This window comes from Thalassophryne amazonica, chromosome 3, assembly GCF_902500255.1.
Source record: "Thalassophryne amazonica chromosome 3, fThaAma1.1, whole genome shotgun sequence".
Classification (NCBI taxonomy): Eukaryota; Metazoa; Chordata; class Actinopteri; order Batrachoidiformes; family Batrachoididae; genus Thalassophryne; species Thalassophryne amazonica.
Window position 1 is genome coordinate 11,636,477 of NC_047105.1, and position 22,508 is coordinate 11,658,984.

The following is a 22,508-nucleotide window of genomic DNA, read 5'->3' on the forward strand; positions in this document are numbered from 1 at the left end:
AGGATATGTAGCCTATGGTAACCAAACTGAAAATAACAATACTTGGAGTGGTCATTCTCTTTCAAAAGGATACAGTATTGACAGCTCGTGAATGTGTTCACAGAGACAGGAAATGACAGCCAGTACGGAGACGTTGGACGGAATGACGGACTCAGCTCCCCAGGCCTTGACTTACCAATCTAACACGAGCACGATGCGTTCTGCCGACTCCCCGAAACGAGATGCTACAGAGCTGTACCTAAAGTCCAAAGCCTTGCTGGACAGCAGACGTAAGTATAGCCCACAATCAGTTGCCTTGGAAAGCAGGGCTTCAAACCAGGATTGGTACTTTTTTACATTTCCGGTTTTGAGTTCCACATTAAAATTATCATTCCTGAATCGGTTAGAATGATATGTTGATAACATTCCATGTAAGGGCTGTCTGTTCCATGTGTTACCCCGCCTCTGGCCCAGTCACTGCTGGGATAGGCCCAGCCCTCTGTGACCTTTAACTGGAAAAAGCGGATTCAGAAAATAAATGAATGATGGAATATAAGGATGTGCACCATAATATTTATTACTTGGATTGGCTACAGGTAAGAGATATTTCTGCACATGCTCAACTGCAGGACTGAATGTATGGAAGCACGAAACTGAGCGGCCGGGACAGAACCCTGTAGTGTTAGCAATGTATTGCAATAGTACTATTACTATCCCAGTAGCACTGTGTGGCAATTATCCATGTTTGTATCCACATAGCTCTGTTATCATTGGTTTTTGCTGGTTATGGCTATGATACATGAGGTATTGCTGAACTTCCACCAAAGTTCAAAAATACTGATAAATTTATATTGTTTTTATGAAGCTTCTCATAAGACAGGCCACGTAAAGTGTTGCAGCGCCACTGTGTGGAAATATCTTGTACCTGTTGCCACAGCCTATAAAACTATCTGTTGTCATAGGCAATAGCTCCAGGCGTGCCCAAGTTCAGTGCTCGAGATCTACCTTCCTGACACTCTTAGTTGTCTCCCTGGTCCAATACACCTGAATCCAATGAAAGGCTCATTAAAAGCCTGCTAATGAGTCTTTCAGTCTTTCATTGGATTCAGGTGTGTTGGAGCAGGGAGAAAACTAAGAGTGTCAGGAAGGTAGATCTCGAGCACTGAACTTGGGCACCCCTGGATAGTCTACCACTAATGCAGCAGCTTAGCCTAAATAGAGCTAGCTAACCATTTCCAACAATATTTCTCTTTACATGTTAGCCTGCTTGATAATGTTCATTAAGACCAACATTTATAAGGTACATAGAACATTTCTCCCACATTAACACACATTTTACTTTAAGTGCATTCCGCTGGTAAATTTCTGTCCACCCTCAAAGATGTTTACGACATTCAGAAGAAGACAGGAAGTGACCTCAGCACCAAGTTACTACAAGCAGAAAATAATTACATTTGTAATTAAATAACAAAAATAGCAGTAATAATAATGTTATTAGCCAGTCACCATTATATCAAACTAGCAAAGTACCCATCCTTCGGATGATGAAGAAAGAGTGTACTAATCGTGAGTCACTGTCCCGGGAAAGTGTGCAGCAGTATACTGACACAATGTATGAGCTTCCAAAAGAAAGCTTTCAAAGCATTTTGAAGTAGCAACTATAACAGACACACTGAGCCCTTATTTAAGAAGGTTAAACTTCATCTTTTTTAAGTCCTAATAATTATTAAATAACTGACTCTGTAGTGTAATGAAAACAGATGTAACTTTAAATTTTTTTCTGATTATGTTATGAAGTTGTCAATAAAATTTATCTATCTATCACAACACCAAGTGACAGTAAAAGACATTTGCAGCAGTAACAGCTCCACCTAATGTATACTGAAGTATGATGGGAATGAAAGATTATAATAAATTATGAGAATGCACAAAATTCAAGGCAGGACTGGAAAGAAAGTGTAATAAAAACATCCTGACATTTGTTTGCAATAATTAAGAAGTAATGCTTTCACAAATCTATACTGTTTGTATGCATTTTTTGGGGGGGGGAGGGGCTGCCCGAGCGCTATTTTCAGCGTCAAAACGGGGAACGTAGCGCCCAAACCATAATAGCTGGCACAAATGTGATGGCAGATTTGGAAACTGTGGATGTTTTTGCCCTAGAAAACATCTTCAGATCATTTTCAATGACCTACCTTGATGAAATACGGACGAAAAAAGAAGCAGTGCTCAGTGACAATGTATTGAACGTCAGACATGGAAGCTGGAAGGATTCATACTCGCTAGGCAAAAATGCCATCTGGCAGAAATTGGCGGCATAGCACAGATCAGCGGTTCTAATTAATCGCAAAATGTAGGCAGTTTGTGAAAGAGACATGATGTGTGTCCGTAACTACAGAGGATATGGAAAGATCGAGAGCGTAGAGATGATGTGTGTGGTGAGCAGATTCAGATAACACTGAGGACAAAAAATGGGACCTCCATACTTAGTATATAGATAAACATTTCTGATCTGGAACATAAAAAAAAATGTAGCTTTTCTGGTTTTGTTTTTGTTCCCAGTGATATATCAGTTGCTTCTTGTTCAGTGAATCGGTCAAATCTTTGCTTTAAAGTCATGACCTTTTACCGCTGAAACTCTCAAAAACAGTGATATTACTTACCCACAGAGCCGCACACCAAAGACATAGATGTTTTTCTAAAGAGAGACATTGAAACGGGGTTTGGATTCCGTGTGCTGGGAGGAGAAGGTCCACAACAACCAGTAAGTAAATATGACAACATAACATGTACTACATTGCTGTTTAATACATTGTGATGTAAAAAAAATGCATATTTATTCATATTGGAGCTATGATGTGGATCATTACTGCAATAATGTTCATTTACATTTCCTCAGTGGTCCCTTCTCCATGATACTGACACCGTATCAGAATATATTTCCACAGGTCTACATTGGGGCCATCGTGCCCAACGGAGCTGCAGAGAAGGACGGTCGCTTGAGAGCCGGAGACGAGCTCATTGGCATTGATGGTGTGATGGTCAAAGGACGCTCGCACAAGCAGGTTCTGGATCTGATGACCAATGCTGCCCGTAATGGTCAAGTTATGTTGACTGTGCGGAGGAAGGTCATCTACAGAGGTGAGTAAAGAGCAGGAGAACAACCCTCTCATTTTAATTATAGAATCTAAAGTTAAACAGTACTGTTACACAAGCAGTGGTGACCTTGTTGACCACCAGACTGAAACAAACTCATTTCAATTTGGATGTAGCTTCCACCACACCTGCTCCTAATTTCTATCATGTAAGATTGTTCTCTACATAAGTCACAGACATGTCCAGCTGGTAGCAGACAAGGTACAAGTACAGTAGTGTTCAGAATAATAGTAGTGCTATGTGACTATAAAGATTAATCCAGGTTTTGAGTATATTTCTTATTGTTACATGGGAAACAAGGTACCAGTAGATTCATTAGATTCTCACAAATCCAACAAGACCAAGCATTCATGATATGCACACTCTTAAGGCTATGAAATTGGGCTATTAGTAAAAAAAAAAAAAAAAAAAAGTAGAAAAGGGGGGTGTTCACAATAATAGTAGTGTGGCATTCAGTCAGTGAGTTCATCAGTTTTGTGGAACAAACAGGTGTGAATCAGGTGTCCCCTATTTAAGGATGAAGCCAGCACCTGTTGAAGATGCTTTTCTCTTTGAAAGCCTGAAGAAAATGGGACGTTCAAGACATTGTTCAGAAGAACAGCGTAGTTTGATTAAAAAGTTGATTGGAGAGGGGAAAACTTATACGCAGGTGCAAAAAATTATAGGCTGTTCATCTACAATGATCTCCAATGCTTTAAAATGGACAAAAAAAACAGACGCGTGGAAGAAAACGGAAAACAACCATCAAAATGGATAGAAGAATAACCAGAATGACAAAGGCTCACCCATTGATCAGCTCCAGGATGACCAAAGACAGTCTGGAGTTACCTGTAAGTGCTGTGACAGTTAAAAGACACGTGTGTGAAGCTAATTTATTTGCAAGAATCCCCCTCAAAGTCCCTCTGTTAAATAAAAGACATGTGCAGAAGAGGTTACAATTTGCCAAAAAAAAACACATCAACTGGCCAAAAGAGAAATGGAGGAATATTTTGTGGACTGATGAGAGTAAAATTGTTCTTTTTGGGTTCAAGGGTAGCAGACAGTTTGTGAGACGACCCCCAAACTCTGAATTCAAGCCACAGTTCACAGTGAAGACAGTGAAGCATGGTGGTGCAAGCATCATGATATGGGCATGTTTCTCCTACTATGGGTCTATATATCGCATACCAGGTATCATGGATCAGTTTGGATATGTCAGAATACTTGAAGAGGTCATGTTGCCTTATGCTGAAGAGGACATGCCCTTGAAATGGGTGTTTCAACAAGACAATGACCCCAAGCACACTAGTAAACGAGCAAAATCTTGGTTCCAAACCAACAAAATTAATGCCTCGCAGATGTGAAGAAATCATGAAAATCTGCGGTTATACAACTAAATACTAGTTTAGTGATTCACAGGATTGCTAAAAAAGCAGTTTGAACATAATAGTTTTGAGTTTGTAGTGTCAACAGCAGATGCTACTATTATTGTGAACACTCCCTTTTCTACTTTTTTTTTTTACTAATAGCCCAGTTTCATAGCCTTAAGAGTGTGCATATCATGAATGCTTGGTCTTGGATTTGTGAGAATCTAATGAATCTACTGGTACCTTGTTTCCCATGTAACAATAAGAAATATACTCAAAACCTGGATTAATCTTTTAGTCACATAGTGCTACTATTATTCTGAACACTACTGTATGTAGCATTTGTGCTCAAAACAGGTTCTCCACTCATACAAATGTCAAAAACACTCTGAAGACAAACACATTAGCATCTTTGTGCTTCCGTATCAGAGGCAACAGACGAAGAGGCCCTGGAAATGACTCCAGTGCTGGTGAACGGATCTCCCAAACTACCTCGCCTTCCAATGCCCAGTGCTCTGGACCATGAGTCTTTTGACATCACACTCCACCGCAAAGACAATGAAGGCTTTGGCTTCGTCATCCTCACCTCCAAGTGTAAACCGCCACATGGAGGTGAGCATCTGTTTGGTTTTTCTGGTACTGTTTGGATTTGAATAATCAAATTTTGTGCAGCATGGCTATACATTCTGGACGTCTACAGTCCATGTCCATGATCTATAGTTGTGACTGTTTTTAAGATAACATTACACTCTGCCACATCATTATTTCAAGGCTGCTTGAGAGTTGTTTGATTTACTCTGCTGCTTTAATCACCAAGACCTTAACTTTTTCATGATAACTTCTCTGCTGTTCAGGCTCTGTATTTATATAGATTGTGTGTCCTAGTGCAAAAGTACTGTCACGACTGTGTGATGTGCTTCATCCCAGCATTTTCCATAAAAGAAAATAAAATAATATAAAAAGTGCAACATCGGTTTTCGATCTATGGCGACAAATAAGCTTATGTTCCATAAGATGATAAAACAGTAAATAAAATTCACCAACAGGGCGAGTGTCCAACTGTTTCTACAGAAATTATGGGTCTCTCTTGTCCTGTTGGGCACAGTAGTTCACAAGTATTTGGTGCCACATACTGTTGTGGACATATTTTGACAAGGAAAAGTCTACACCCTAAATAAGACAACCCCTTTTTTCCTGATTTATTTTATCTTATATTCAGAACAACACAGAAGGTGATCTTCATATTAGGGATTCAAACATGTCTGAAGAAAGAAATTCTGCTTTTCTTCAGTGGACAATTGTGTGTTTAACATCATAAGCCATTTGTGAAAGGAAGCATAAATATTCAAATTCTGTTTCTCTTTTGTAGACATTACTGAATGTGTTTCTCTTTAAAAAAAAAAAGAAATAAAAACAGATTTTATTTGAAAAACCAGCAATAAAATACCCAGCATAGATGCGTTCTTTAAGTTTACTTTCTGGATGACTTTGAAAGATTTCTCAGTGGTGGTTATCTCCATCATCTTAATGTCTCATTCCTCATATCTATTCAGTTATCCCGCACAAGATCGGCCGTATCATTGAAGGCAGCCCCACCGACCGCTGCGGCTTGCTGCACGTTGGAGATCGTATCTCAGCCGTCAACGGGCACTCCATCATTGAGCTGTCTCACAGCGACATCGTCCAGCTCATCAAGGAAGCAGGCAGTGTCGTCACCCTCACTGTGATCCCCGAGGACGGTGGGTGCTTCTGCGCGGCTGTTAGCGTGTGTGTGGCTCATGTGCAGGCAGATAATTCAAGTAATTCGCCGTACGTGCGGTCAGAATGCATGAACATATTAGTATCGCCTTAGAATTCTGAAATTATGTAAAGTATTCAGAATTTGAGTAAAACGGTTCCCCGGTGATGACATGTTCTAATTTCTTTCTCCCAAGATAAGAATGTATCCAAGTGTGAGCATTTTATCTTAAAATTGTATGTACAGATACTATAGTTGCACTGTGGATAATTATATTTATTTATTTATTTATTTAAACACTGATTAGTTGAAATCTCAAAACTTGTTTCAGAATACAAAGGTCCTGCATCTGGAGCCAGTTCAGCCAAACAGAGTCCAGCCCTTCAGCACAGAGCCATGGGTCAAAGGTCAGTGCTGCAGGATGAATGGTAGCAATCTGTTCTCTGAGCTTTGGTCGGCTGTAATTCTGTCTGGTGCCACAAATTCCTGAAATAGCATTTGTGTTATTGGGAATAAAAACCCGGAATAGTGTACTGATGGTTATATTCATGCAATGTCGCTCCTTGACATGAACGATTATCATCATGAAAGCATAAAAGAGAAGAAAATAGAGCGTGTAGATGTTGTAAGCAGATCCAAAATAACTCCATACAGCTCTGGAAAAATGTAAATAACTTCAAGATATATAAAATTAAAACAAACAGCCTTCAAATACCCACATGTGAATAGAAATACCCTGCCTGAAAGTCATGTTTACAGTTTGAATAACAGGATTTTTTTTCTCTCTCATAGGCCACAGCTTGATGTATGCATCGTGCAATACAGAAAAAAGTACTCTGACCTAACAAATACTGCTTGTTCTAGTTACAACTTCGACCTGGATGAGAAAAAGGAGGGAGCCAACTGGTCTGACCACAAAACTCTTGCCCCCAGTGAGCAGGGAACGCTGTGTGTAACAGGACCCAACCAGGTAACACACGCCGCATTTTCTGTTATAAGCTTCAAGTCTGGTTATGTTATGTTGACAACATCTGAAGGCAGTGCTGCTCTCAGCTAAATTTATTTATTTATTTATTTATTGTAGTCAGCAATAATGTACAGCTGCAGTCTCTCATTTAATAAAACAATTGAACCATATTTGCATACAGTGTGACTGGATACACATCATTACATATTGTAACTTGGAGGTCCCAAACTGGTGGCCCGAGGGCTGAATACAGTTTCAAGCTGATGTATTGCAGCCTGTGATATTTATTGTCATTTTATTACTGAATATGGCATGCTGAGTTAATAATTTGGTTCTTGGTTGCACATTTAGCAATCTCATAGTTAATCGCTGCTAATTGTTATGCCGCATATTTACCTCCTCCAAACTATAGAGGAGGTTTTTGGTTATGTGATTGTCCTTGTCTGATGCAGCTGCTATAATTCAAAAACTTACTTGCTGAATACAAAAGTATTTTGTGTAGAGATGGTTATTTGGTTAAAGTAGAGTTCAGCACATTTGATAGTCTTCACAATATTGCCTTCTTGAATTTTTAAAATAATGTCACAGGTGACAAAATTAACACTATACTAGACAGCTGAGATACTGTACCAACTAAAACAAATGGTACTTACAGTGGCAGTGTTTTTACTTAGTTTTCCCAAATGGGTATTTTAATCATTGCTTTATTTGGCGTATCTACTGCTATAAGCATCAGGTTCGTCATTGTGCCCCATTGTGGCCTGTACACAATTCTTGAAGTGGAGCAATATCTCCACCTGGTGACCATTTACCATTAATGCAGGTACAACAGAATTTCACCAAGTGGTCCAGTTTTTACCTGAGGTCAAAATATGGCCATCCGGTATTGCGAAGCGTGCCACGGCCTCAACTTTACCTAAATCCTGGCTCTTTTAGTGAAGCTTTAGGGCTAGTGGCCGGCAATCACCTAAGTATTTCCTGATTGCCTGATTCTGTTTTTTTCTCTCTGTTTAAGGTGCAGCTCCATCCAGAGATGGGTCTGGTAATTGTGCTGGAGACCCTCCTGTCCTGTGCACAACAGCTTTTCCTGTATATTTGTCTTGTGAATTGTTCTGTAATTTATGTCTGTAACATGGCCCAAGCAAAGGGTCACCCCTTTGAGTCTGGTCTGCTTGAGGTTTCTTCCTCAGAGGGAGTTTTTTCTTACCACTGTTGCTCTGGGGGTTAGTAAGGTTATACCTTACTTGTGTGAAGCGCCTTGAGGCAACTCTGTTGTGATTTGGTGCTATGTAAATGAAAAATAAATTGAAATTGAAAATCCGGTATTGTGAAGGCCTTGCGTCCGTCCATTCATCTGTCTGTCTTTGCTCAGCATAAGTCCATTCCTATTACTGTCAGGGTTTTCAAATTCCCAGGGAACATTCTTGGGACACAGACCTTGGACAACTTCAAAGATGGCTAGCCTTGACCTATTTTAAGAGGTCAAAAGGTCACATTCTGTTTCCTATTTTTATGCTCATACAGCCGAGTATGATTTGGCATTGTGCTACATTTCATAGTTGTAAGTGCAAAACTTTGATTCTTGCACAGGTGCTTCCTCCTTCAAGTCGTCTGCCAGATTGCAGTACGCAAACTTGTAATTTTTTTTTCCATAAAATCCTTGTCAAAAAAATACTTTATAAGCACTAAAATTAGCTGCAATTTTGTGATATACCACAAAAATAAAGGTACTTTATCATAACTAGATTTCAACATGAAGAACATTTTGAAAAAGAAAAAGTCTGTGAATTTGGGGTTCCACCTCCCAATTTTGTCCTTTTTTAGGGGAAAAAATTAGTGAGAGAATATAGGGGTCTCTTATAAATGCCCCATGTTTTAATTTAATATGCAGCATAACTCACCAGAAATCAGTGAATTTGTCTCAATTACACACAAACTTACCAGTAATAGAGATGAAGATAAAAGGCCTTCAGAAAACACTAAGGATCACTGATTTTATGTAAAAGAATATCTGAACACTAAAATGCTGACATGTTGTAAAATGCGTGTGAGTGTATTACCTGCAGTGACGGGTGATACAGGATCTTTTGTGGTTTGGGGCTATGAAACATATTTCGTTGTCCTGGATGACCAGAAAGCACACTGAGTTCTTGTATATTTTACAATTCAAACATAGCCTGGATGGTCGTCGATCTTCTTCATCTGAAGTTGACCATTCCCACCGGCCTGCCCATCTGGGGCAAGTATACACTGTTCCATTTGTTTACTAACTGCATGAAGCCATTTTTAGAAAAAGCCTACTTTGCTGAAATCTGGCACTTCCGGAGCCAGTTAAAATCCATCCAGCATGCAATTTTTGAAACTCCAGGGTGACAACAGCAGCAAAGGAGTCATTCCCGGAGGTACATGGTTCAGAACGGTACTACGCTGTAGGTCTGTTTTCAGCAGTCGGGTCCCACTGCCGGTTCTGTGAAGCACCAGCAGGTGTCCCAAAAGTTGATCTGACAGGTTTCAGGATTTAGGTTCTGTTTGCATGGACACACGTCGGAGGAACCGTTTTATCTGAGCGAGGGATGATAAGCGTGAAACGTTAGCGAGGAGTAAAGGCCTGAACGCCCTCCTCTGTATGTGTGTCAGCGTGTTGGAACTCTGGCAGCGTGTCATCTTTGTGCTTGTTGTCCGCAGGGCTGTCTGACAGTGGAACTGGACAGGAGTCCCAGAGGCTTTGGCTTTAGTCTCCGAGGTGGAACAGAGTACAACATGGGCCTGTACATCCTGAGACTGGCTGAGGACGGACCTGCTCAGCTGGATGGAAGAATCCATGTGAGTGGTGCTTTTGTTCAGCTAAATAAATAAAATGTTTCATTCGTTGGTGTTTAATTTGTCTGACATCCACTAATTGTCTGGAACTTTCAGAATCATGCAACAGCTTTGCACACTTCCAGAAGTATGAAACAGTCAGGGAATTCAAAAGCATGCTGAGGGAAACATATATATAGGATAATAAAGTATGGGAGTGAACGGCTACAACAACTCTAACCCCCCCCCCCCCCCCCCCCCCCCCAAACCACCACCAAAAAAACATGCAATGGCATCATGCATGCAGGGGTGGTGAGCAAGCGGTTAAATGCACTTATTTCCAGTGTGGAAGGTTCCTGGTTCAAACCCACCCCTGTCCATTCTCCATGTAATATGGAGTGACGTCAGAAAGGTTATGCAGCGTAAAACGTGCCAAATCAAGATGCAGATCCACCTCGGAACTGCCGTAATGACCTCAAGTGAAAAAACAAGGGAGTAGCCAAGAGAACTTACTTTGTCATCATTTACAAGTTGAAACTTTTTGAAGCAACTTTGTCAGGCACCTGCCATCTTTATTTGTTTTGTTTTGTGTTTTTTTTTTATTTTGTAGCGCAGGTAGGATAAGGGGTTGGGCTACCAACATGTAGACCTGGGGTTGATTCTTGATCGTGCAACCAATCTGTGACCTTACATCCTTAAGCTCTATTGTTCCAGTCATCCAGCTGTAAATGGGTCCCGGCCTCAGCTGGGAAAGTATCCTGCATCAGACTGGCGTCCCATCCTGGGGCAGTTGTAGACTGTCATTCGCTTCATGCTATGGAATCTGGGAATTAGCACTGGCACCAGGGACCACAGGGCTTGTATAGGACTTAGGCCTTCCTCTTGGCTTGAGAAAAGGCCAGTCCGTCCTAAACTGAAATCTATTCAGCGTATTAGTATTCACATACTGGATGCTTCATATTACAGTATGTGCTAGTTTATGATTTACCACAGACTGAACCTCTACGTGGGATAAAAAAGCTTTTCAACCTACCATCCCTGGTTCTCAAGACCAGGCACCTAAGTGGCTCTACTCTACTCTTTTCTACTTTCCTAATTTACTCTTTCTTTTTAGATATTTAAATATACCTTTGTATACCGGCATAGTTCCACCTTAGAATTGGAATATACAAGTAATATATAAGATATACTTTACAGAATTTTCATGGACATATTGGTCAGGAAGGTGGTGGCCTGGAGGTTACAGAGGCGGGCTTATGATGACAGGATCATCAAAAACAGGCACCCATGAAGAGGGTCTGTTGTGACGTATTTACAGTTGTATGTTTTAAGAATACAGTTATTAACTGAAATTAACGTGATTGTACATTAATTACAATAAGGTACAGCGGAATGTATTCTAACCATTGAATGATTTATTTTGGAAAACTGGAAATGTTTTATTGTGAAGGGTGCTCAACTGGAACCAGACAAGTTTGTGATGATATCTTGACTCCTTTTTTTTTCCTTTTGAAATGGCAACTTCATGTCGCCTGTTTTCTTTTAATAAACGCTGAACTAAACGGTCAGCAAAAACATCAGCAAAAGATTCTGCAAGCATCAATGCTTGCAGAATCTTTTGCTGCGTAACATCCCTAAATTGCTCCTTGAGTGCGCGTGTGCGTGTCTGTGAATGTTGGGCATCATTGTAAAGCACTTGGTGTGTCTGCATCAGGAGGTCTAGTATTGCAGAAATTCAGTCTATTTACCATTTTATTACTCACTTTGCCCCTGACAGAATAAGCCTTGTATTTGTGCCCTTGTTGGTCGCTTCCTGTCCTCATGGACATTTTTGTTTGAGGAGTTATAGTATTACCATCCAGTGATTTTCTTCCAACCTTTGAAACCAGTTTGTTGTCAGGCTGAGAGGTTCTGATTTTTGCTTCTTTTTAATGGATGGATGTTTTGAACAGGTGTAGTTGGACTGTGGCTTAATAAAGGAGATACTCAGAACAGTTAAATGCAGTTCATCTTGTGCATTTAAGTCTGATATTTTGCAGTTTATGAAATAAGGACAATTTCTCAATTTCTTAATGGCCAATTACACCACAGACTTGTGTTGCTGCCAGCTGTAGTCGAGCGTGTAGAAGCCTTTAACTGTTATTGCCTCTTTGTTTTTAAGCTCTCATAGCAAAAAAAGAAAAATGTATCCACAGTGCTCCAAACAAATTAAAGATCAGAGTACAGCATCAAGTCACTTCAACTTCTAGGATATTGATCTGGTCAGTTGAGTAGCAGAAGGGGGGTGTTAATCAGTTTGAGCTCCTTTGGTGTTAATGAAATTAACAGGTGCACCAGAAGGGAAACAATGAGACGACACCCAAAACAGGAAAAGTTTTACAGGTGCAGGACACTGACATTTTTTCCCTCCTCATCTTTTCTGACAGATTTTTTTTACTAGTTTTGCATTTGGCTAGGGTCAGTGTGACTACTGCAGGGGTGGCCAAGTTCGGTCCTCGAGAGCCACCCTCCTGACACTCTTAGTTGTCTCCCTGCTCCAACACACCTGAATCCAATGAAAGACTCGTTAGCATACTTTTAATGAGTCTTTCATTGGATTCAGGTGTGTTGGAGCAGGGAGACAACTAAGAGTGTCAGGAAGGTGGCTCTCGAAGACCGAACTTGGCCACCCCTGGACTACTGGTAGCACAGTGCGGTACCTGGACCCTACAGAGGTTGCACAGGTTGTCCAGCTTCTCCAGGATGGCACATCAATACATGTCATTGCCAGTTTTGCTGTATCTCCCAGTATGGAGGAGATTCCAGGAGACAGGCAGTTACTCTAGAAGACCTGGACATGGCCATAGAAGGTCCATAACACATCAACAGAACAGGATGAGCTCTGCTACAGCCCTACAAAATGACCTCTAGGAGGTCACTGGTATGAATGTCTCTCCCCAAACAATCACAAACAGATATGAGTGGCCTGAGGGCCCGACGTCCTGTAGTGGGCCTTGTGCTCACTGGCTGGAAACGTGGAGCACGATTGGCATTTGCCATAGAACACCAGAATTGGTGCTCTGTGCTTTTTACAGATGAGAGCAGGTTCAATCTGAGCACATGTGACAGACATGAAAGTGTCTGGAGACGCCATGAAGAATGTTACGCTGCCTGCAAGGCCGCACAAACCTCTACAGGCTAGATAACAGCACCCTGACTGCTATTAGGTATTGGGATGAAATCCTTGGATCCATTGTCAGACTCTACACTTGTAGTGGGTCCTGGGCTCCTCATGGTGCACAACAATGCCCGGTCTCATGTGGCGAGAGTATGCAGACAGTTTCTGGAGGATGAAGAAATTCATACCACTGACTGGCCCCCCACACTCGCCTGACCTAAATCCAATAGAAAACCTCTGGGACATTATGTTTCGGGTCCATCCAACGCCGCTAGGTTGCACCTCAGACTGTCCAGGAGCTAAGTGGTGCCCTGGTTCAGATGTGGGAGGAGATCCGCCAGGACACCATCGGTCCTCTCATCAGGAGCATGCCCCGACATTGTCACGCGTGCACACAAGGACATGTTTCAAAGTGTTCCGTTAATTTTTTTTTTTTTTTTTTTTTTTTGAGCAATGTGTACACACGTATATACACATAGGAACAGAGAGCTGGAGATGTGCTTTAACCATCAGGAACCACTTTTTAGAGCAAGCAGCTATTATGCTGAAATACATTCAAGTAAGATGCTGAATCTCTGCCAGGGCTGTTGCACCATTCTGAACTCTTCTCTTCACGTGTGTAGCAGAAAATAAAACATTTTAAAACATTTTTGTTCTTATGAATGCAGGGTTTTCTAGAAATTTGAAATGGGGGCAATGACATTAGAAGGGGAGACAAGCAATTGAGCCTGAGGTGAAAATGGAGCATTGTGCAAGTACATGAAGGGGAACTTATTGTTACTGTTTTCATTTCGGCTAACAAATGCACAGTAGGTTAAACTGAAGAACACAACACCTTGAGTTTTTGATTATTTGCCCACATTAGTTCTCAAAATGATGTTAAGGCAACTGGAGGTTGAAGGAAACATTTCCATTTGATCATCATCATACAGTCCGTCAAGCCGACAGTGACTGTTTTATTTTAGTATCGAAGGCAGCGTGACCGTTTTCCATGTAATCTCGTACTGAGGTGTCAAAATGGAACCGATCCAATAATGAAAACTTACCCATCACTCGACACATTGGCTGTGTCCCAGCCAATGTGTCGAGCCAAGTTGCAATTGCCAAGTTGCAATTGGATAACCGTCTGATATAACCAGTGTCAAAATAATTAGAACACTGCCATGATCTACTGGTGCCAGTACAAGTTTTGGTCCTTTTTCAGGTGATTTTTCATTCGTGTGAGAATTTTTTGGATCGCACTGAGTTTCAGGTTAATCGCGCGTCCTGCATCGTTTAGTATACATGGAGTAACAAGCTGCATTTAACATCTCACGACCACCTTCTGATTGCCGATCGTATGGTCAGATGCAATTCAAACCTGTTTGATATTCTGGTCAGCCGTGGTGAGGGTATCCCGCTGCTGAACAGCTACAAGCATCCAACCTCTCGAACTGTGCCTGTGCAAACACAGACCTGTCTTGTAATGTTTTTGTTGTTGTTGTTGTTGTTTTTTAACTTTGATGTCTCCCATAGAGAGTTTTTGTAAATTAAATTTATACTCAACAAAAATATAAACGCAACACTTTTGGTTTTGCTCCCATTTTGTATGAGATGAACTCAAAGATCTAAAACTTTTTCCACATACACAATATCACCAATTCCCTCAAATATTGTTCACAAACCAGTCCAAATCTGTGATAGTGAGCACTTCTCCTTTGCTGAGATAATCCATCCCACCTCACAGGTGTGCCATATCAAGATGCTGATTAGACACCATGATTAGTGCACAGGTGTGCCTTAGACTGCCCACAATAAAAGGCCACTCTGAAAGGTGCAGTTTTGTTTTATTGGGGGGGGGGGGGGATACCAGTCAGTATCTGGTGTGACCACCATTTGCCTCATGCAGTGCAACACATCTCCTTCGCATCATCCGTGAAGAGAACACCTCTCTAACGTGCCAAATGCCAGCGAATGTGAGCATTTGCCCACTCAAGTCGGTTACGACGACGAACTGGAGCCAGGTCGAGACCCTGATGAGGACTACGAGCATGCAGATGAGCTTCCCTGAGACAGTTTCTGACAGTTTGTGCAGAAATTCTTTGGTTATGCAAACCGATTGTTCCAGCAGCTGTCCGAGTGGCTGGTCTCAGATGATCTTGGAGGTGAACATGCTGGATGTGGAGGTCCTGGGCTGGTGTGGTTACACGTGGTCTGCGGTTGTGAGGCTGGTTGGATGTACAGCCAAATTCTCTGAAACGCCTTTGGAGACGGCTTATGGTAGAGACATGAACATTCAATACACGAGCAACAGCTCTGGTTGACATTCCTGCTGTCAGCATGCCAATTGCACGCTCCCTCAAATCTTGCGACATCTGTGGCATTGTGCTGTGTGATAAAACTGCACCTTTCAGAGCGGCCTTTTATTGTGGGCAGTCTAAGGCACACCTGTGCACTAATCATGGTGTCTAATCAGCATCTTGATATGGCACACCTGTGAGGTGGGATGGATTATCTCAGCAAAGGAGAAGTGCTCACTATCACAGATTTAGACTGGTTTGTGAACAATATTTGAGGGAAATGGTGATATTGTGTATGTGGAAAAAGTTTTAGATCTTTGAGTTCATCTCATACAAAATGGGAGCAAAACCAAAAGTGTTGCGTTTATATTTTTGTTGAGTGTAAAAAAAAGCTTCTGTTTACATTTTGCTTCTGGAAACATGAGCTCGACATTTGGTTTTTGAACATACAATGTGTGTGAGAACATAAATCGGGCGCTCTGAACTTTTACACCGTGCGGTTCTGTAGTAAAGTTTGAGCTGGAACCGAGTACAGTGATTGAAAATATCAGCCCAGCTTCAGGGCAAATACAGCCATGAACACTACTGGCCAGTAGATGGCAGTAGAGACCTTGAAAACTTGCCAAAACAAAATTCCAGATAATCTGTGTCTGCTACATTTAAGATGTGTGGAATTTAATAAATGCAAACACAATCACAAGGTCTATAAACCCAGAGAATATATTCACAAGAGTTTTAGGCACTAGAGTTTAATGCTGTTGTCCGTGGAGCCTGATCAGAGTGTCTCAAATGCATTTCTCATGTCATGAACATACTGAGATACCCATAATGCACCTGGACACAGCATGTCCACACTAAAACATTAAAAATTTGCGCATTACTTTAAAACTAAAACATATTTATGGTATTTTCACTTTATAAAACTTCAGATGTGATGTTAATTTAAATAGCTTGTCCTAAATTAGTTTGGTTAAAATTTGAACCATAAGTTAAAAATGTATGCTTCTGGATGACTTGGGTGATATTGCCCACGTATTAGTATGGGGTTAAAAGAAATTAGTTTTTTTTTTGTGGCCAGTTCTCCTTTGCCTGCAGAGGATAGAGTGGTTTCTTCTAGAAGCACCTCTCGTCTGTTTGCAGAGGATAAAACTACACATCTGCTACAAAACATTTAGCAGGTAGGTGCTCAACTGATTTTAAATTTTATGATTGTTTGTAGCTGTTCAGCATTGTTTACCACATTAATGGTCTAAAAATTATCCGACAAAAATTTTTCAGAAGATAATTAGTCCGATAATGGTTTTCAAAGTTATCTGAAAAGATAATCCGATAATGAAAACATTATCTTTGATAATTATCAGTTATCGGATTATCAGAACTGTGCCCACCACTGTGTGCAGCTTACGTAAACCTGCAAATTTACCCTTTTTGCAAACATAAATAAAAGTGTTTGGATGAATTGCAATCTGAAACCTTACTGCTAGGTGGTGGCAAAAAACCTGTCATGCTCCTTCAAAGTATCAATAAAAATGCACTCGGCTGAAATAAATTACAGACGAGAATTAAAATGCCAAACCCACTGTCAATAAAACTGATGGTAAGGGCAGTTTAAAAAAATAAATGTATTCTTACAATACATTTTAAGTTCCTCTTGACTTTTCTCCAGCAGGCAACAACAGGCACTCATTATTTTATTATTATTTATTTATTTTACTTTGTTTGTGTTTGTGACATTAAATGGCGCATCTGGCACGTCTTCCTCCATCAGAAGGGCTTCTGATCCTGACACAACAGTGGATCCTTCCAGCATCCTTATCTCGCTCCCCATGTTTCTTCCCATATCACACACACAAAAAACCCTGCAATATTCTACCCCGGACATTCAGACAGTCTCTTTTATTTTATGTCACAGTATGACATGGTTTTAGACCAGAAAACACACCATCGTCCCTCAGGAGAACGTCAGTGTGTCTCAGTTAACTGACGGTGAGTGTGGAACTTAAGATGCCAACTCTTTCTCCGGGTTACTCCCCTCAATTTTTGAATAATTACCTTATTTTGTAAAGCAAGCAGGGTATTTAGCATTCTTCATGAAGAAAAACAGTCAGGCATTAAAACGCTGAACAACTGGGACACACACTGACCACAAGGGGGCGACACGCCTCATTATGCACATTAGCAGAACCGCTGTGTATGAATCACTGCTGTAAGTGTGACTGTTATAATTATTGCAATTTTGGTGTGAATGGGCAGCAAAATCAGCCACTATTGTAGTAAATGTAATTCTACTGCCTCTTTCCATGAATATGAGTCTGTTTGCAGATTCTTCAGTGACCTCGGGTGCATTTACTTCCCTTATCGTAATAATTATTACAACTGGCATATTTGCAAAGGCTGTACATTTGCACCCACTATTGCAATAATTATTGCAATTGACATTTCTGATCATTATTACAGTTATGGGTGAAACTGCACAAAAATAGCAACCATTATTGTAACACAATACGGCAGTGGTTAACTGCTGTTGTAATAACTGCTAAAATAATGGCAGAGTTTTCTGTGCAATTGTGCCCACTATTGTAATAATTATTCAGAAACTGATTAGCAAAGAATCTATAGACACTGTATTATATAGATGGAGAGTGACATTAGTGGCTTTACGATACCGGTTGACTTACTGAAGCTGTGTGTTCGTATGTGCGGTGCAAACATCTTTGGAGGGATCACACTGACATGTGTCACCATGTATTAAAGCTACAGTGTGTAGGATTTTGTGTCATCAAGTGGTTTGGTTGCAGATTGCATTATTATAATATTGTTTCGCTTCATGTTTTCACTTCTTTGGTAAGGGGGATTCGTGGTCCCTTGCTTTCATTCCTTGATTTCACAAAAATAAAGGCTCTCCAATTTGTTAGCCTGTACTAGCAAACAGTAAACAGTGTGTAGGAGAACAACTATGACATCAGATCGGTTACAAAGCAAGTCTCGTAAAACATGCATTCGGGCATATTATATTATCTCACACGCATAGATAATAACTGCGTACACGTAAATTATCTTTGCATGCGCGCACTCAGTGGAAACTGCTCCTTGAGCAAGGAATAAGGTGCTACGAGCGAGGAGGACTATGTGACCAGTGCCCCCACCCTCTCGAAGTTGACTTCTGCTTGCGCGCAGTGGATTTATGCACTCACTTGTCTCCAAATGGTGCCGTAATGGTTTTAGGTTTTAGTTTGCCATCTGATGGTTAATAATCACATTATTCCCTTTATCGGTTTGGGTGGAGAGAGTCAGACTCAGGTGTGCCGGTGTCGCAGACCAAATGGTCCCCCTAAAAATCTGTCCCCCCTGATGATGCGGTTCACACATTAACATCTCAGCCATATGGAGCTAAATCCAGGCCAAAAGTTTTGTAGTCTGGAAAAAAAAAGATTGCAAAAATAAATTTTGAAACTGAAAATTCAATGTTTGTTCTTGAATTTTCTAATCATTTAAAAAGTATTATTAAAATAAAAATAAGCGTAAGATATATATTTTTCAGTTTAAATATACTTTTGATTCAGCTCTGTAATTTTGATCAAATAATTTATTTTCATTTTTTACTCTGAAATATATTTTAACATGTGATGTGTCATTTTTATCCATTGCAGGATTAAATTTTTCAGAATCAAATCTTATCTTGCTTTCAGGAAACGTGAAAGCAACATCATGTGAGGACTGTTTGCTCTGCTGTCACTCACAATTCCACGCCCCTCTCAATCGAAGCCACACCCTCCCACGCCAGAATGGGGCCAAAAGTTTGAAACTGAAAAAATAAGATCTGAAAGTGAAAAAAAGATCTGAAGGTGGAAAAAAAGAAATATGAAACAAAAAAGATAAGATTTGATTCTGAAAAATTTAATCCTGCAACTGATAAAAATGACACAAAGGCAGCGGAAGTGATCAGAGCTAAACAAGCTGCTAGCTTGTGCATCGGACATTTCAAAGGTCACCGAATTTTGCCTCGTTTCTGCTTAAAACGGCCTCGTTTCTGCTTAAAACTGACTTTAAAATGATTTAAGAGGTTTTAACTTTATCATCTGATGGTTAATCATCCCATTAATCCATTTGATTGCTTTGGGTGAAGAGACTCCGTCTCAGACATGCTGCTGTGGTCCGAAATTACACATGCGCAGATGTAAGAGGCAGACCGATTTTTAGGGGGGGGGGGGGGGACCGTTCGGTCTGCGACAGAGTTTCATTAATGTCGGGTGGTTTTTAGGACTTTCTGTAATTTATTATGAAATAATGCTGAATTTATGTGGAAATGGTTGTTGTACAGAAGCTTCAGAGATCTGTCGCTGAGATAGATGATGACTGGAGGCAGTTAGAAGCAGAAACGAGGTGATAATCAGTTAACACCGTTGTGTCGACTGACTTCCGTGTCAGTGAGGAGGGCTGTCAATCATACCTCGCTCTTCAGAAATGACCAATCACAGCAGAGCCAGTGCCGACTTGGTTCCCTCCCCCATAGTGCCATAGGTTTCGAGCGAGACAGTAGAAATGCATTGCGGGCATGCATTGGATCATGGTTTTTCATTCACGAATTGGATCATTTTTTTGGATCAGTAAAACTTGAAAAAAAGGGGGAGCTGCAAATATAACTTTGGTTTCCTTTTTTTTTTTAACATAAAGAACATTGAAAACACACAAGTTTTGCTCTTGTTCCTGAATGAAAATAAGTTGTCCCATGTTTTAACACCCTCTTGAGAAATACTGAAGAGCCAGGTACAACAACTCACGCCACCGCACCTCATCCGGACACCCGACAACCCCGAAGTCAGTTATACCACTGAGAAAAAGTGTCTGCTCCCCAGAGCTCTGCCCACCCTCAGCTCACTGAGCTCAGACAGGATGGACATGGGATCAGAAAACCAGGAAAGACCAGGAACACAATCTATTCGCTGTTTTAACATTTCCCATAATACCCCTGGCGGCCTCCTGTGCTTCCCAGAATGCACCACAGCGCCAGCAGAGTTCTAGCATTTCACAGCGCATGTAAACAGTGGCTAGCAAGGATATGGATGGCATCAATTCAGCGAGTTCACAGGCGATTATGATGATGACACGTTCTCCCATGTTATGAGGGTTACCTAGAGGAGGTGTAGCACCTGTGATGAACTTCTGCTATGCCCTGATGTTGTCTTGTTGTCCATAACGTCACGAGGTGTGTTTACATTGTGTCCGGAAGCAGAGCTCTGCTGAAACCGACCTCTCGCGTAAGTCCCAGGCTGCGAGACGGCACGAGATTCACAACTGCAAAACAGCGAATACTCAGTTTCTGATTGCTCAGTGATTATTTCCGTGCTTGAATGGAACCTGGGGCTCAAACCTGCCTCAAAGGGAGCACAAGCCGGCCGCGTATATATCGTGCAGCAGAGGCTGCCTGCTTTTAACATAATCCGTTCACATCAACGTGCAGCTGCTTTCCCTCAACTCACACTTCAATTCACATCAACTCTGCATCAATATTTACACAGTTATTACTTTAAAAACAATTCACTGTGACATTAAATCTATATTTATGTAAACTTTACAGTTAATGGATCATAGATCAACTCTGGTCTGTTGCACCATTAGCAACCACTGATTCCTCTTTTTTTTCCTTCAGTCTTCCGGCCATGCTACAAAATGCGAAAGCAGAGTAAGTATGTCCCTTGTGGGCTATTGTTTCAACATGGCAGTGCAACATGGCAGCCTCAATGAGGGGGGGCCCACTCCCATATAGATATGAAGGGCTCATTCTAAGCTTATGAAAACACATCACTTTGTTGGTGCAGGTAATTATATATTAATGAACAGAATGCTACATTTCATTTCTGCTAATAAACACTCCTGACATAAATCCTACACACTGTAGCTTTAACGTTTTAATGCAATGTCAGTGTTGATGGCAGTTTATCAGATTAACATGTTTGCATTATTTATCCTGAGTTTTCCCACATTCAGTAATAAAGGGTATTGCACAGCTGTGTGTGTGTGTTATGGTGTAGTTTTTGTGCACGTACACAGTGTAAGTATATCTGCCTGGTCTTCTCTGTTCCAGTAAGTGTGTGTCTGTTTAATAATTCTATTTTGTGTATTGCCGGCAGGTTGGGGACGAGATCGTGGAGATTAATGGGGAACCAGCTCGTGGCATCTCGCACACGAGAGCCATTGAACTGATCCAGTCTGGAGGGAACAAAGTGGTGCTGTTGCTGAGACCTGGGGCCGGCTTGGCTCAGGATGGCAGTAAGTGCTGCCTGTAGTGTGTGTTTTAAAAGCGTAGAGAGGCACAAATTTTACCTCTGTGATTATATTCATATTTTTCTTAACTGAAATGTACTTTTAATGTGTTGTGAAGAGTGCTACGGACAGTAACTTTAATCTGATTGGCGACAGGACGTCTTCATAATGGACCCATTTGTGTTTCACATGATTTCTTTCTTTGAAGTAATGATAGTATTGTAAACATCGATTCTTTTAAAATTCTCTTCATTCCTCACTAACACAACAGTCAGCAGAGCTGTTGGACAACTGGAATAATACTTCTCACAACAACCTCGCTAGAATGATGGTTATCACAAGATGACAAATCCCAGTACTGGCATTCAATCTCTCAATATTAACAAGGTCATCTTGCAGTTCTACTCAACCCAATGTCACATCCAGGGCACTGTAGGGGGCACAGAATTGGGCAGCGCAGTCTCGTTTGAGGGCGGGTACTAAAGGGTGAAAATATTTATGCATGTGTGGCAATAATCCTACATCCGGGGACAGCCCTCTCTGAGTTTTTGGGCAAATTACACGGCAAACAAAGTGAAAATGCAAAGAAAATGTGACTATGCGGTGGAAAATGAACATGTGTTGCAGTTTGGTTATGACCCGGAGCTCAAACGTGTCGAGGTGTTGTGCAGGCGAGACAACGTAGCTGCTGTGGTTAGCTGTGTAGGCTAACACTTACTGACACGACCTCTCACATTTGCCTCGTCTTCCCTTCTCTATTGGGAACTGAAAAAACTGCACTTTTCGCAACTGCTTCAGTGATTGCAGCCAATAACAAAACAGT

The 22,508-nt window shown here is 41.0% G+C and overlaps 1 protein-coding gene across 4 annotated transcripts in view; it reads left to right on the top strand.

The window, feature by feature from the left end:
• The window catches only part of LOC117506338 (membrane-associated guanylate kinase, WW and PDZ domain-containing protein 3), a 463,321-nt gene that overhangs the window by 433,826 nt on the left and 6,987 nt on the right, over positions 1-22,508 (top strand). For 3 of the 4 annotated variants that reach the window (XM_034165832.1, XM_034165831.1, XM_034165829.1), the window contains exons 12-20: positions 104-269; positions 2,649-2,743; positions 2,913-3,120; positions 4,911-5,093; positions 6,035-6,220; positions 6,551-6,626; positions 7,084-7,189; positions 9,872-10,009; positions 21,553-21,691. In XM_034165832.1, coding sequence (XP_034021723.1) covers positions 104-269; positions 2,649-2,743; positions 2,913-3,120; positions 4,911-5,093; positions 6,035-6,220; positions 6,551-6,626; positions 7,084-7,189; positions 9,872-10,009; positions 21,553-21,691 — 1,297 coding nt within the window. The remainder of the gene's footprint in view (positions 1-103; positions 270-2,648; positions 2,744-2,912; positions 3,121-4,910; positions 5,094-6,034; positions 6,221-6,550; positions 6,627-7,083; positions 7,190-9,871; positions 10,010-21,552; positions 21,692-22,508) is intronic. The other variant, XM_034165830.1, reaches the window with a different exon arrangement.